The 11321-nt window shown below is 40.8% G+C and overlaps 1 protein-coding gene across 5 annotated transcripts in view; it reads right to left on the bottom strand.

Moving 5' to 3' along the window:
- Uros (uroporphyrinogen III synthase) overlaps positions 1-11321 on the bottom strand; it is a 29949-nt gene that overhangs the window by 8257 nt on the left and 10371 nt on the right. For 4 of the 5 annotated variants that reach the window (XM_010621008.3, XM_010621007.3, XM_010621016.3 and 1 more), the window contains 5 exons: positions 11019-11107; positions 10744-10827; positions 9705-9801; positions 8525-8599; positions 228-302 (listed from right to left, as the gene is read on the bottom strand). In XM_010621008.3, the coding sequence (XP_010619310.1) occupies positions 228-302; positions 8525-8599; positions 9705-9801; positions 10744-10827; positions 11019-11081 (394 nt within the window). In that variant the 5' untranslated portion in view covers positions 11082-11107. The remainder of the gene's footprint in view (positions 1-227; positions 303-8524; positions 8600-9704; positions 9802-10743; positions 10828-11018; positions 11108-11321) is intronic. The other variant, XM_010621023.3, reaches the window with a different exon arrangement.

Below are 11321 nucleotides of genomic sequence, written 5' to 3'. Positions count from 1 at the left end.
GAGAGAGAGAGAGAGAGAGAGGGAGAGAGAGAGAGAGCAGACTGGCTCACATGCTGCTCATCAATCAATACCACCAATGAGAATGCAGCAGGAAGTACTCCTTTCCCTAGGCAGTGGTTGTAAAAATCAACAACACATACTTTTAAAGTACCAATAAACTCAGTAAGATAAAAAAAATCAACAAACACAAAAACTAACTTCATCTGGAGTAATTTTTTTCTACTTACTGGAACAAATATACTCTGCGAGCTTTTCAGCATTTCCACAGTTTTCTCCTTCAAAATCCAGGCCAATTTTATTAACTGGAAGACAACAAAGAAGGCATTTCTTTAAATGATTTATTATAACCACAAGTCCTGATGTGATATGTCATCTTCACTAGGTAAAGAACCACCTAGCAGATTAGTAAAGCATGCTGTGTATGTGTCTTGGTGGATCACAGAGGCATGGCCTTGGGTATGATATATGGTCCCTTGTCCCTTCCTCTCTGGTGCTTTTCCCCTGCTCTTCTTCCTGACCACCATGAACTAAGTAGCTTTACTCTGCCATGTTCTTTGACCATGAGCTTTCTTCCTTAGAGCCTGCAAACCATGTACTGAATGTCCTCAAAACATGAGCTAAATTTAGCCTTTGCTCCTTTAAACTGTGCTTTTCAAATACTATGTTCCAGTAACAGGATAGCTGACATTTACAGAAAATTGGTGCCAGCACTGAAGTCATTACTGTGACTACTACACCTGATCATGTAGTTTAAAAGCCTTTGGAAATGACTGGCTGAGTTTGGAAAAGTTGGGAAATGTGGGCTAGAGTGGCAGAATGCATTAAGCAGAACCCATTAAATGATTCTAGTTAGAGCTTAGAAGACTAGAATGCTGATAGGAATGTGGACAATAAAGGCCAGGCTCGGGAGATCTCAGTTGGGAACAAGTACTTTGTTGGCATTTGGAGTACAGGCCATATGTCTTACACTGTGGCAGAAAATTTCATTACATTTTGCACCTGTCCTGCCTGAGACTTTTCAGGAGCCTGAGATTAAGAACAGTAGACTAATTACTCTAACAGAGGAAATTTCAAGACAGCCCAACATTCAGACTGTGGCGCTGACACTATTAGATGCTTTTATCAAGATTTATAATGAGATTGGGGGCAAAAGGTAGAGCAGAAAATTTTGAAAAACTTAAATTTTGGTCCTGAAGAAATCATGTATAAAATTGGGGCCAAAGGAGGTATGGCTGCTAAAGAGATTAGCACCATTAAAAACAAAGAAGGTACTTTGTACAGGGATAAAAAGATGACTTCAGGGCATCTCAAGAACCAGCAAGATGTCAAAGGCTCAAGGATACAAAAGTGTGAACCTTTCCTTTGAGAAGAAAGGACCTCCTAGGGAACAGGTTCCCTGGGATTCATTTCCCTGTGCTCAGCCATCTAGACACTCAGAGGATACTGCAGTCATGAATCGAGGGGCCTAGCTAGTGCTTGAACTGAAGCCACCTTTGGTGTCATCACATGGTGCTGATTTTCCTGACATGCAGCAATTCTTACCCTAAGAATTGGGGGAAGAGTTAGGAAGGCTTCCACCCAGATTTCAAAGGAAGGTTTGGGAAGCCAGGCAAGGAGCGTGAAAAGGCAGTGCATGAAGCTGAGGGAATGAAATCAAAGGTGCAGTGCAAACCCCAGAAAGTCAGAGATGTCAGGAATGTGGAACATCTACTGAGGAAAGCTGCAGCCCCAGAGTGGAGCCACTCCACAAGAGAGGCTATATGGGGTGCAACCAGCAAGGCTGTAGGGGTGGGGCTGCCCACAATGTTTGGCACTCACATTTTACAACTGTGTATCTTTGGTGCCAGATATGCAGTTACAGAACTCAATGTTTGCACTGGTACGTTTTAGTCTTGCTTTGATTCGATTCTTTCTATCTCATTAGCGCTCCTTTTTATAATAAGAATATTTACCCTGTGCCTTTGTACCTTAGGATTATATAACTTGTTTTTAATTTTTATAGAAGTTCACAGATAAGAGTTTGCCTTGAGTCTCAAAAAAGATTTGAACTTTTGAAAAATGCTGGAACTACTGACACTTTGAGGAAGGAATTATCTCATTTTTGGTTGTACTCAGCATAGTTGTACTATGAATTATGAATCTGCTATTATTGTCTTTATTTGGAGATTAAGTATGGCTTAAGGAGATGTTTTGGGGTAGAAGTTGACAAGAAATGCATAACAACTATTAACCCTGATATGTCATCTTCATTGGATTAAGACATGCCTACCAGATTAGTAAAGCATGCTCCTGGTATGTCTGGGTGGGCCATGGAGGCATGATCTTGGGCATTATAGATGGTCCCTTGCTCATTTTTTGCTGGCATTGTTCCCCTGCTCTGTTTCCGAGCTGCCATAACTAAGTAGCTTGCTCTGCCATGCCCTTCCACCAGAAGGTTTCTGCTTTGGATCCTGCAGATCATGTATAGAATCTCTTGAAACTGTCAGCTAAATTAAATCTCTAAATTAAGCTAAATTAAGAATATATGCATGTGCTTTATAAATCACACATAGAAAATTTTCCTATTGAAGGCAGAGCTGAAAGATCATAAGAATCGATTTAGGACATGAAGGTGCTACAACCCCTATCTTGCCTAGATGTGAGGCTTCAGGTAAGGCCTTTGCTAACTTCTCTGAATCCCACTAGTTCATCTAAGAGAGGAAAATGCCAAACCTAAAACTATTAAAGGATTACACAGGATGATAAGAGCAAACTGCTGGCTACCTAAAATAAGCTCAATATAGGCTCTTATTTTATCAGTCAGGAGATAATGTGCATTCGAGATCTGTCAATTTTGTTTTGTTTTTTGAGTCAAGGTTTTATTATGTAGTTCAGGCTGGCTTTGAACTCACAATATAGCTCAAGTTAACCTCAAAAATCACAGTGATCCTCTTACTTCAACCTCCTGAATGCTCTGATTACAGGCATATGCCACCATGCCCAGGTAGATCTATTACTTTCTGCAAGAATATCAGGGATCCCTCATTTTGTTAGGGAGAAAAGGCCCGTTCCCATCTAGAAAGGGGTTGTGGTCTTATAGGAAGAATGAAATGGCAGGGAAAGGAGGAAAGGTTTCACAGTAAATGCAAGTCATTTAGGATGTGGGGCTGTCCCAGTCACTTTTATGAGGTTCCTATTCATGAATTGAGTAAGAAACAGAATGATCCAGGCTCCCTGCTCTTTTCCAGACAGTGAACGCATGGTCACTCTACAGATGATGCTGAAGAAGGAAGGGCCCAGGGCAGCTTGGTGGGCATTGCCAGCTATGCCCATGAATGCAGGACTTCCCTGAGAAAAGAAGTGCTGTGGGCATCCCATTTAGGAGCCACACAACAGGCTGGCCAATAACAAACCACAGCTTCTGTGTGACCACTATCAGCTTTCAACTTATGGCGAAAATACACTGAGTCAAAGAGAAAAAGTCTCACGCAGGTGTAAACTCTGCTCAGGAACAAAGACCTCTTCATGCTATATTGCTACTCTAGGCTGAGACCCTCATCTGTTTGAGCCCGGAAGGGCCAAGTACACCAAAGAGTCCCAAACCTAGTATTTGAGCTAAGATAAGAGAACCTGCAATGCAGATGGTACTTAATGCACAGTCTCTCCTGTAGAAGTTTCACTTTCTGCTGTTTCACTTACCAGTGGTTAACTTTGGTCTAAGAATATGAAACATTCCAGATGTAAACAATTCACAAGTTTCAAATTGTACAGCATTCTGAGTAATGTGATGAAATCTTATGCAGTTCAGCTCCATTCTGCCTAAGATGACAAAAAGCCCTCAGTCCTGTGTATCCATGCTATGTAAGTCACTTGCCTGTTAGTGACTTGGTCACGGTTTCAATTATCTGACGGTAGCACTGCAGTGCTCATGTTCAAAGGACTTTTACTTTACTTAATAACTCTCTTATGGCTTAAGAGCAGTGATGCTGGCAATTTGAGCAAGCCAAAGAAAGGTTGTCATAAAGTGCTTCCTTTAAGGCTGAGGATTTAGCTCAGTGGTTCTGCTGCCTGCCTTCCAAGCGCAAGTTCCCAAGTTCGATCCCCAGTACAAAAAAAAAAAAAAAAAAAGTGCTCCCTTTAAGTGAAAATATGAGAATTCTCCACTTTAGGAAAGAATAAAAATCCTATGCTGATGTTGCTAAGATCTATGCTACAATAAGATACTTTGAGAAAGATCACATTCATATAATTTTTATTACAGTTCAGTGGTATAACTGCTGTTTTATTATTATTAATATTAATCTTATTGCGCTTAATTTACACATTAAACTTTACCATAGGTACATAGGTATAGGAAAAACAGCTTATGTAAGGTCAGTACCATCTGTGTTCTCGGGCATTTGGGGGACTGGTGGATAGTATTCCATGTGTAAACAGGGACTACTGTATTGACACTATATGCATTTTTCTAAGTAAAGAGACGATGGGAGCCATGCCAAGAATATTAACTTTCACATATAGCTTTGTTGTTTGAAAAGTGAGCACTTGCTCATTTGATCTTTACTGTATCTCTGTGAGCAAGACAACTGCTCCTGGGCTTAAGTGGAGGAAGCTGAGGCCCTGAGCAGTTAATGGCTGCTGGTTCTACTGGTGAGGTCAGGAGCTGGGCTATCTGGTCCACCCCATAGCCCACAAAGGCTCTCAAGAAGCATCTGGGGAATGTGTGTATAGTCTCAGCCCCTGCATGAGGCAAAGCTGGTTCTGCTCCAATTAAGTACAAGCACTTTAGTGAACAACTCAGATGAGCAAATCCATCTGGAGGGCCTCCCCCAGGCACTAGCTGGCAGAGAGACTTCAGATTATCCATGACTGCGTTCATTGAACCAGGAAGATCTCAGACAAACTCAAATAGAGCACTTTCACATTAGAGAGGTAATGTCACTGATGGCCACAATGGCTCAAGCCCTTTGGACCTGTGTATACTTGAGATGAAATCTTGTGCTGGCTGATGCCTATGTGGGAAAAGTATCACTGAGTAAATCTGAAGGTAAAATAAAATCCTCACGACAAAAGCCAATAGGTTAGAATCAAGAAATGAGATTTGAAGACATTAACAAGGTTATGGGTAAGATTTCTATAGATCTTTTCAGAGTTTATGGGAAAAGACAGCAATCAAAAAATATATGAGATACAGCTTAAGAACCGTAGAACACCTGCATTCTCATGCAGTGCGGCGTGTGGCTTTGGGAAAATGCAGTCATGGAATTGAACAACGCTGTGACACTTTCTCAGTGTGTGGCCCTGGAATATCAATCACACCCCCCTCTTAGCTCAGTTGCTTTATTTTAAAACAGAAAGCCTTTATGAAAATGAGAAATCATGGCACAGTGCCTACTCAGAACAAAAACTCAAAAATAGTACTGTTAATTACACTAATAGCTATAGATGAAAATGCAAATATTCAGAAAGTACAAATACTCAGCCTTTCTGAGTTGTTAATTGTTCAGCTATCTTCCTGGTCACTGGTCTGGGTTTACCAAGCAAAGCAGCAGTGGTAACAGGTGGCTTTCGGGCACTAATCCTGTTCCTCAACTTCGGACAGTCAAATGCAAGACTGGCTGAGTTGGAGGATATCAGTCCACAAGCCAGTGAACCCTGATTCTTCAAAGAAACAAACTTTAGGATATGCACATATTATCCAGCACACCCACCCCACATCTTCTCAGGAGGTTTTTATGCAGATCAAGTGCAAAGTTATGCAACATGTACTCTTCTCCGTCAGTAACCAATTAGATGGGTAAATTAGAAGTCAATTGCAACATTTACAAAAAGATGACTGGATCCTATTTTCACTTCTACTTAGAGAAAAATTTCTATTTTTTTTTCTTTGCTTCTAATGTCCAACTCCCCTAACCAAATCCACAGCCCCTGGAGAGCCAAGGCAGCTCTTCTACTGCAGTTTAACCCAAGGCTCCCAAGTGAAATAAAGTGGCCTCCAGTGACCCCTAGGATTTTATGCCTCATCTTTTCCACTAGTGCAGAAAGACTTAATGAGCCAGGTGTGGTGGCACACACCTGTAATCCCAGCACTTGGGAGGCTGAGGCAGGAGGATCACTGTGAGTTTGAGGCCAGGCTGGGCTACAAAGTGAGTTCAAGGTCAACCTGAACTACACAGTGAAACCCTGTCTCAAAAAACCAGAAAAAAAAAAAAAAAAAAAAGAAAGAAAGGCTCAATGACTAGAGTCAAACAAACAAAAAGACAGTAGAAGTGAGGGGATGTCACTTCCAAGGTTGGGTATTAAAAACTGGCTTCTGTTGCAAGCCCTTTCCTTTGCTCCCTGGAATCTCCATACAACAGGGGAAGCCTGCTGCCCCATGTGAGTGAGCTGTCAAGCTAAGCTCTCGGAGTGAGCCAGGAGGCAGGCATACCTCCAGATGTGTGCAGCCCTGGCCATCAGCTTGACTGCAGCAGGGTGACAGACCTGAGTGAGAAGAACTGCAGTAAGCCACACTCAGATTTCTGACCCTCAATAACAGTGAGATAATGAATGCTCATTGTTTCTAGCTACTAAGTTACTCAGTACCCGACTGAGACCAATGCCGTCACAGTGCGCTTGACCCCGGTCCACTCTTAGCTGCTCCAGATCTTGAGATAACAGCTGGCTCATATTTTTTCATTTGCCAAAAACAGTAAGTGCAAGATGAACAACGATGCTGCTGGAGTTGAACTGACGGGTGTGTGGCAGCTATGCTTCAGCTCACACACGAAGTCTGAATTTGGAATACAATAATCCAAGCAGAGGACCGGGGATTTAGCTCAGTGGTGTTGCCGCCTGCCTCGCAAGAGCAAGGACCCGAGTTCAATCCCCAGTACCAAAAAAAAGGAATCCAAGCAGGAAAATTTACAACTCCGATGTACATGAGATAGTTGGGTTTTTGGCATATAGGTAAGAAACTGCCTAAACTGCTTTCTTTCCTCACTGGGGGTGTCGGGGGTGGGTAGCAAGATAAAGTGCAAGCAAATTCCTGTTCTGAAACAAAGTTACAGTTATTCAAAATTGCTAAGCATTATTTTAAGTGTTTAAAATGTTATAATGTTAACTTTTAAAATTTCCAGTTTACCTTTTATGCTTTAAAAGATGTAAGTTCAAGACTATTTGGAAAAACACAGAGAAAAGTAAGAAAACTAGAAAAACTAGAAAACCAGAATATCAACTACCTGGAGAATCAGGCTTTTTAAAAAAGTTGTAGTAAAAATATATAACACAAAATTTACCACTTTAGCTATTTCTGGAGTATAATTCAGTGACATTTAGTACTAGTACTACATTCACAATGGGACTTGCTGGCCAAAGGTTACAAACAGTAAAATGAAACTTTTGAATAGCTAGTAGTAAAGTACTTCTTAAAATGGTTAACACCACTTAGCCATATTTGAATATATTTGCTTCATTTATTAGTAGCTTTATATATTTAGTTACTTTCTACAAATTTTCTTTTCTTTTCTTTTCTTTTCTTTTCTTTTCTTTTCTTTTCTTTTCTTTTCTTTTCTTTTCTTTTCTTTTCTTTTCTTTTCTTTTCTTTTCTTTTCTTTTCTTTTCTTTTCTTTTCTTTTCTTTTCTTTTCTTTTCTTTTCTTTTCTTTTCTTTTCTTTTCTTTTCTTTTCTTTTCTTTTCTTTTCTTTTCTTTTCTTTTCTTTTCTTTTCTTTTCTTTTCTTTTCTTTTCTTTTCTTTTCTTTTCTTTTCTTTTCTTTTCTTTTCTTTTCTTTTCTTTTCTTTTCTTTTCTTTTCTTTTCTTTTCTTTTCTTTTCTTTTCTTTTCTTTTCTTTTCTTTTCTTTTCTTTTCTTTTCTTTTCTTTTCTTTTCTTTTCTTTTCTTTTCTTTTCTTTTCTTTTCTTTTCTTTTCTTTTCTTTTCTTTTCTTTTCTTTTCTTTTCTTTTCTTTTCTTTTCTTTTCTTTTCTTTTCTTTTCTTTTCTTTTCTTTTCTTTTCTTTTCTTTTCTTTTCTTTTCTTTTCTTTTCTTTTCTTTTCTTTTCTTTTCTTTTCTTTTCTTTTCTTTTCTTTTCTTTTCTTTTCTTTTCTTTTCTTTTCTTTTCTTTTCTTTTCTTTTCTTTTCTTTTCTTTTCTTTTCTTTTCTTTTCTTTTCTTTTCTTTTCTTTTCTTTTCTTTTCTTTTCTTTTCTTTTCTTTTCTTTTCTTTTCTTTTCTTTTCTTTTCTTTTCTTTTCTTTTCCAGTACTAGAGATCAAACTCAGGACCTTATGTTTACCGGATAGGCAAGGTGCCACTGAGCTACATCCCCAGCCCAATTTCTACAAATTTTTTAAGTAAAAAATAGTACTTTAAAACTGAATCGGGCCGGGGATGTAGCTCAGTGGTTTCTTTGCCTGCCTTGTAAGCACAAGGGCCAGAGTTCAATCCCTGGTACCAAAAAACAAACAAACAAACAAAGAAAAACAAAAACAAAAACCCTGAATTAAAATATTTTAAAAGAACAAAGAAGGATAAGTCATTTTTGGTGTTTAATTTTTACCTTGACTCCTTACCTAAAGAAGCGGTAGCCTTTCCAACTACATACACTGACTTAGTGTTCCATTTTTCTTTAAGAGACTTTTCCCAGCCTGTAAAACATGAAATTATATGTGAGTGGTAAATACCAAAGTGTCCATTTGGATTCTGCCAACGACTGCTTGTTCATCCTAAGCAAACCATTAATAACCGACAGCAAAAAATGGGATTTTAGTTGGCCATTGTGGCACATGGGTGTAATCCCAGCACTATGTTGAACCACAGGGACAGGGATCACAAATTTGAGGGGAGCCTGGACTACTCAGTAGGACCCTTTCTTGAAAATAAAATCTCACAAAAAACAAAACCAAAGAAGAATAGCATCTAAAATGAAAATTTCATTTTCACGTTGTTCCTGTTCTGCAAGGAAAATTTAAAAAACCACCAAGGTCAGAATGGTGGCATGGACTCAGGCCTAGGCACCCAAAGAACCTGTGCTGAACACACTCCCTGCTGCTTCCTCACCCTGGGATCCTGCTCCCGAAGGCCTCAGTGCTTTCATCTGCAGAGTGACACCACAGTCTTACGTGTCTCTCTCTGGACTGCTGTCTGGAGCTGAGTGAGACAACGGACGAGAAGAACGTCACACAGGGCCTGATGTATAACAGGCCTTCCATAAACGTTAGCTTGGAGGCCGTTCAAATGAAGTTACAAAGGTGGTCCAGTTAGTGGGCAGTGCCCTTCCACACAGCTGAGAGGGAAGGAGGTGAGTCGAAGAGACAGCTGTGTTACTAAGAACCTGGTATGCTGTGGAACATTTTCTTGTACATTGTTAAATTTCCTCATCAACTATTTGAGAAAAGTGGTATTTGTCCTATTTTCAGAACCTTATACATTCTGAGGGGAGACCTGAATGCCGGGTGAGCAATTATTATTATTTTTTTGGTACAGGGATTGAACTCTGGTCCTTGCGCTTGCAAGGCAGGCGCCAGAACCACTGAGCTAAATCCCCGGCCCAGCAAGCAATTATTTAAAAGTCAGGGAGAGTCTCCCACCCCATCTGTTTGCCAGCTGAGGAGACAGCCCTATTTCCTGTTTCCTGGAAGCATCTGCAGCAGTACCACCATGAATCCACTTTTGTCAGAAGTGGCGCTATCTCTGGAATCTAGTGTCTCTATGGGAGAAGAGTAAACAAAGTCAGAGCAGGCCAGCTCTCACCTTCAGTTTTATTGTCTTTCTCCAGACATAGCTCCACTGCTTCTACTGCTCTGGGGCTGGTAAAAATGAGTCCCCCGTAATCTTCTGGATGAGACAGCTGTACATCAAAATGCAACGAAAGTAACTCCCAAGAAACTATGACCCACAATCCCAAATGCTTCCCACAAGCAGTAGGCAAATAAATTCCTTCCACCCAATCCTTCCCTCCATCTAGCCAACCCCTACCGAGTGCGTACTATGCACCTGGAATTATTCTAGGACTTTTAGAATATGCAGGTGAGTTCATTTTCATTGTGTATGTCTCACTTTATTCAAGGTTTTAGACCTTGAATCTTTTCATTTTGGGGATACTGGGGATCAAACTGAGGGTCTTGGGCATATAGGCAAGCACTCAAAATTGACCTATATCCCTAGCCCAGAACCTTTAATCTGAAACATTTAGAAAGCAGGGCCTGTCCCCTTTCCATATTAGTCACTCCTATCCCTGGCAGCAGAACCAACAGGGTGGACAGAGTCCCAGACCTGCCCCTTCCTGGCTAGGGCCTTGGTTGAGTTATTTAACCTGGAGCTTTTATCTCTAAAATGGGAAAAGAGAGGTTTTAGCTCACTGGTTCCGCCACCTGTCTCACAAGTGCAAGGAGTTCAATCCCTGGTACGAAAATACATAGAAAACTAAAAAATAAAATGGGAAAATACCTGTACAGCTTGCTGCACAGAGGTCAGGGGCAGGGGTGAATTAAGTGAGAATATGAATGAAAGTCCTATAACTGAGAGCCATACAGGCGTGAGGTTCTCACAAGTCCTATTCCTTGGGGCCCATTTCCAAGTCCAGACTGCTTACTGAAGGAGCTGAGAGAGGCTCAGTGAAGAAGTGTAAGCTCCTGCAGTCAGGGAGGCTGTGCAGCTTTTGTGCTCACATTTGGTGGTAAAGGTGGGGTGGGGTCGGGGGAGGCTACCAGAAGGCCTTGCAGCTTGGGCTGGCAAAAGTTGCAGAGTCCAAACATGAACATGGGGACCAGACAGACACGACTGGCTTTACCTTCTCAGCGAAGTTGGAGAGAGACAGAAACTCAAATGATAACACAGGGATCAATATGGCTTCAAGACCATACAATGCTAATTCCTGCAAATGAAAGAAAGTAGTTCTAGGTGGCCCAGTGCTGTTTTGAAAATCAGAAAAGGGTCATGGTATCATCCAAACAATTTATTCCGTGTCAAGTCTGAATTTTAGTAGTTCATTCCCACCACCAGCTCCAGCCCCTTGACTCTGTTAGCAAGGAAGCTCTTGTTCAGGTAGAAGTCTCTGTCACTTACCTTGATATACGGATCCTGGCCACAATCATCCTCCTTTGCATCTTTCAGTAAGAGAACCTTCATTATGACCTGGCTGTCCTTCCAGGGCACTGCGACACAGCAAGAAAACAGATCTTAATTGGATCTCAAAGACTTCCTAAGCAGTGTTGCATGGGGACAGAGCACTAGAAGGAGGTAATCAACTGCTTGCTGAAGAGACCTATCCTTCCCCACAATGACTTAGCGTTAATGGCCCTGTTCTTTCTGAAGACCCTGTCACTGATAAGGCCAGGGGCAAGCATGTTAGCAGTTGATATATCACTT

The sequence above is a fragment of the Fukomys damarensis genome, unplaced genomic scaffold (genome assembly GCF_012274545.1).
Source record: "Fukomys damarensis isolate Sample0158 unplaced genomic scaffold, DMR_v1.0_HiC HiC_scaffold_8, whole genome shotgun sequence".
NCBI classification, from domain to species: Eukaryota; Metazoa; Chordata; class Mammalia; order Rodentia; family Bathyergidae; genus Fukomys; species Fukomys damarensis.
Note: the sequence above shows the minus strand (reverse complement) of the source record. Positions and strands in the feature narration are given on the sequence as shown.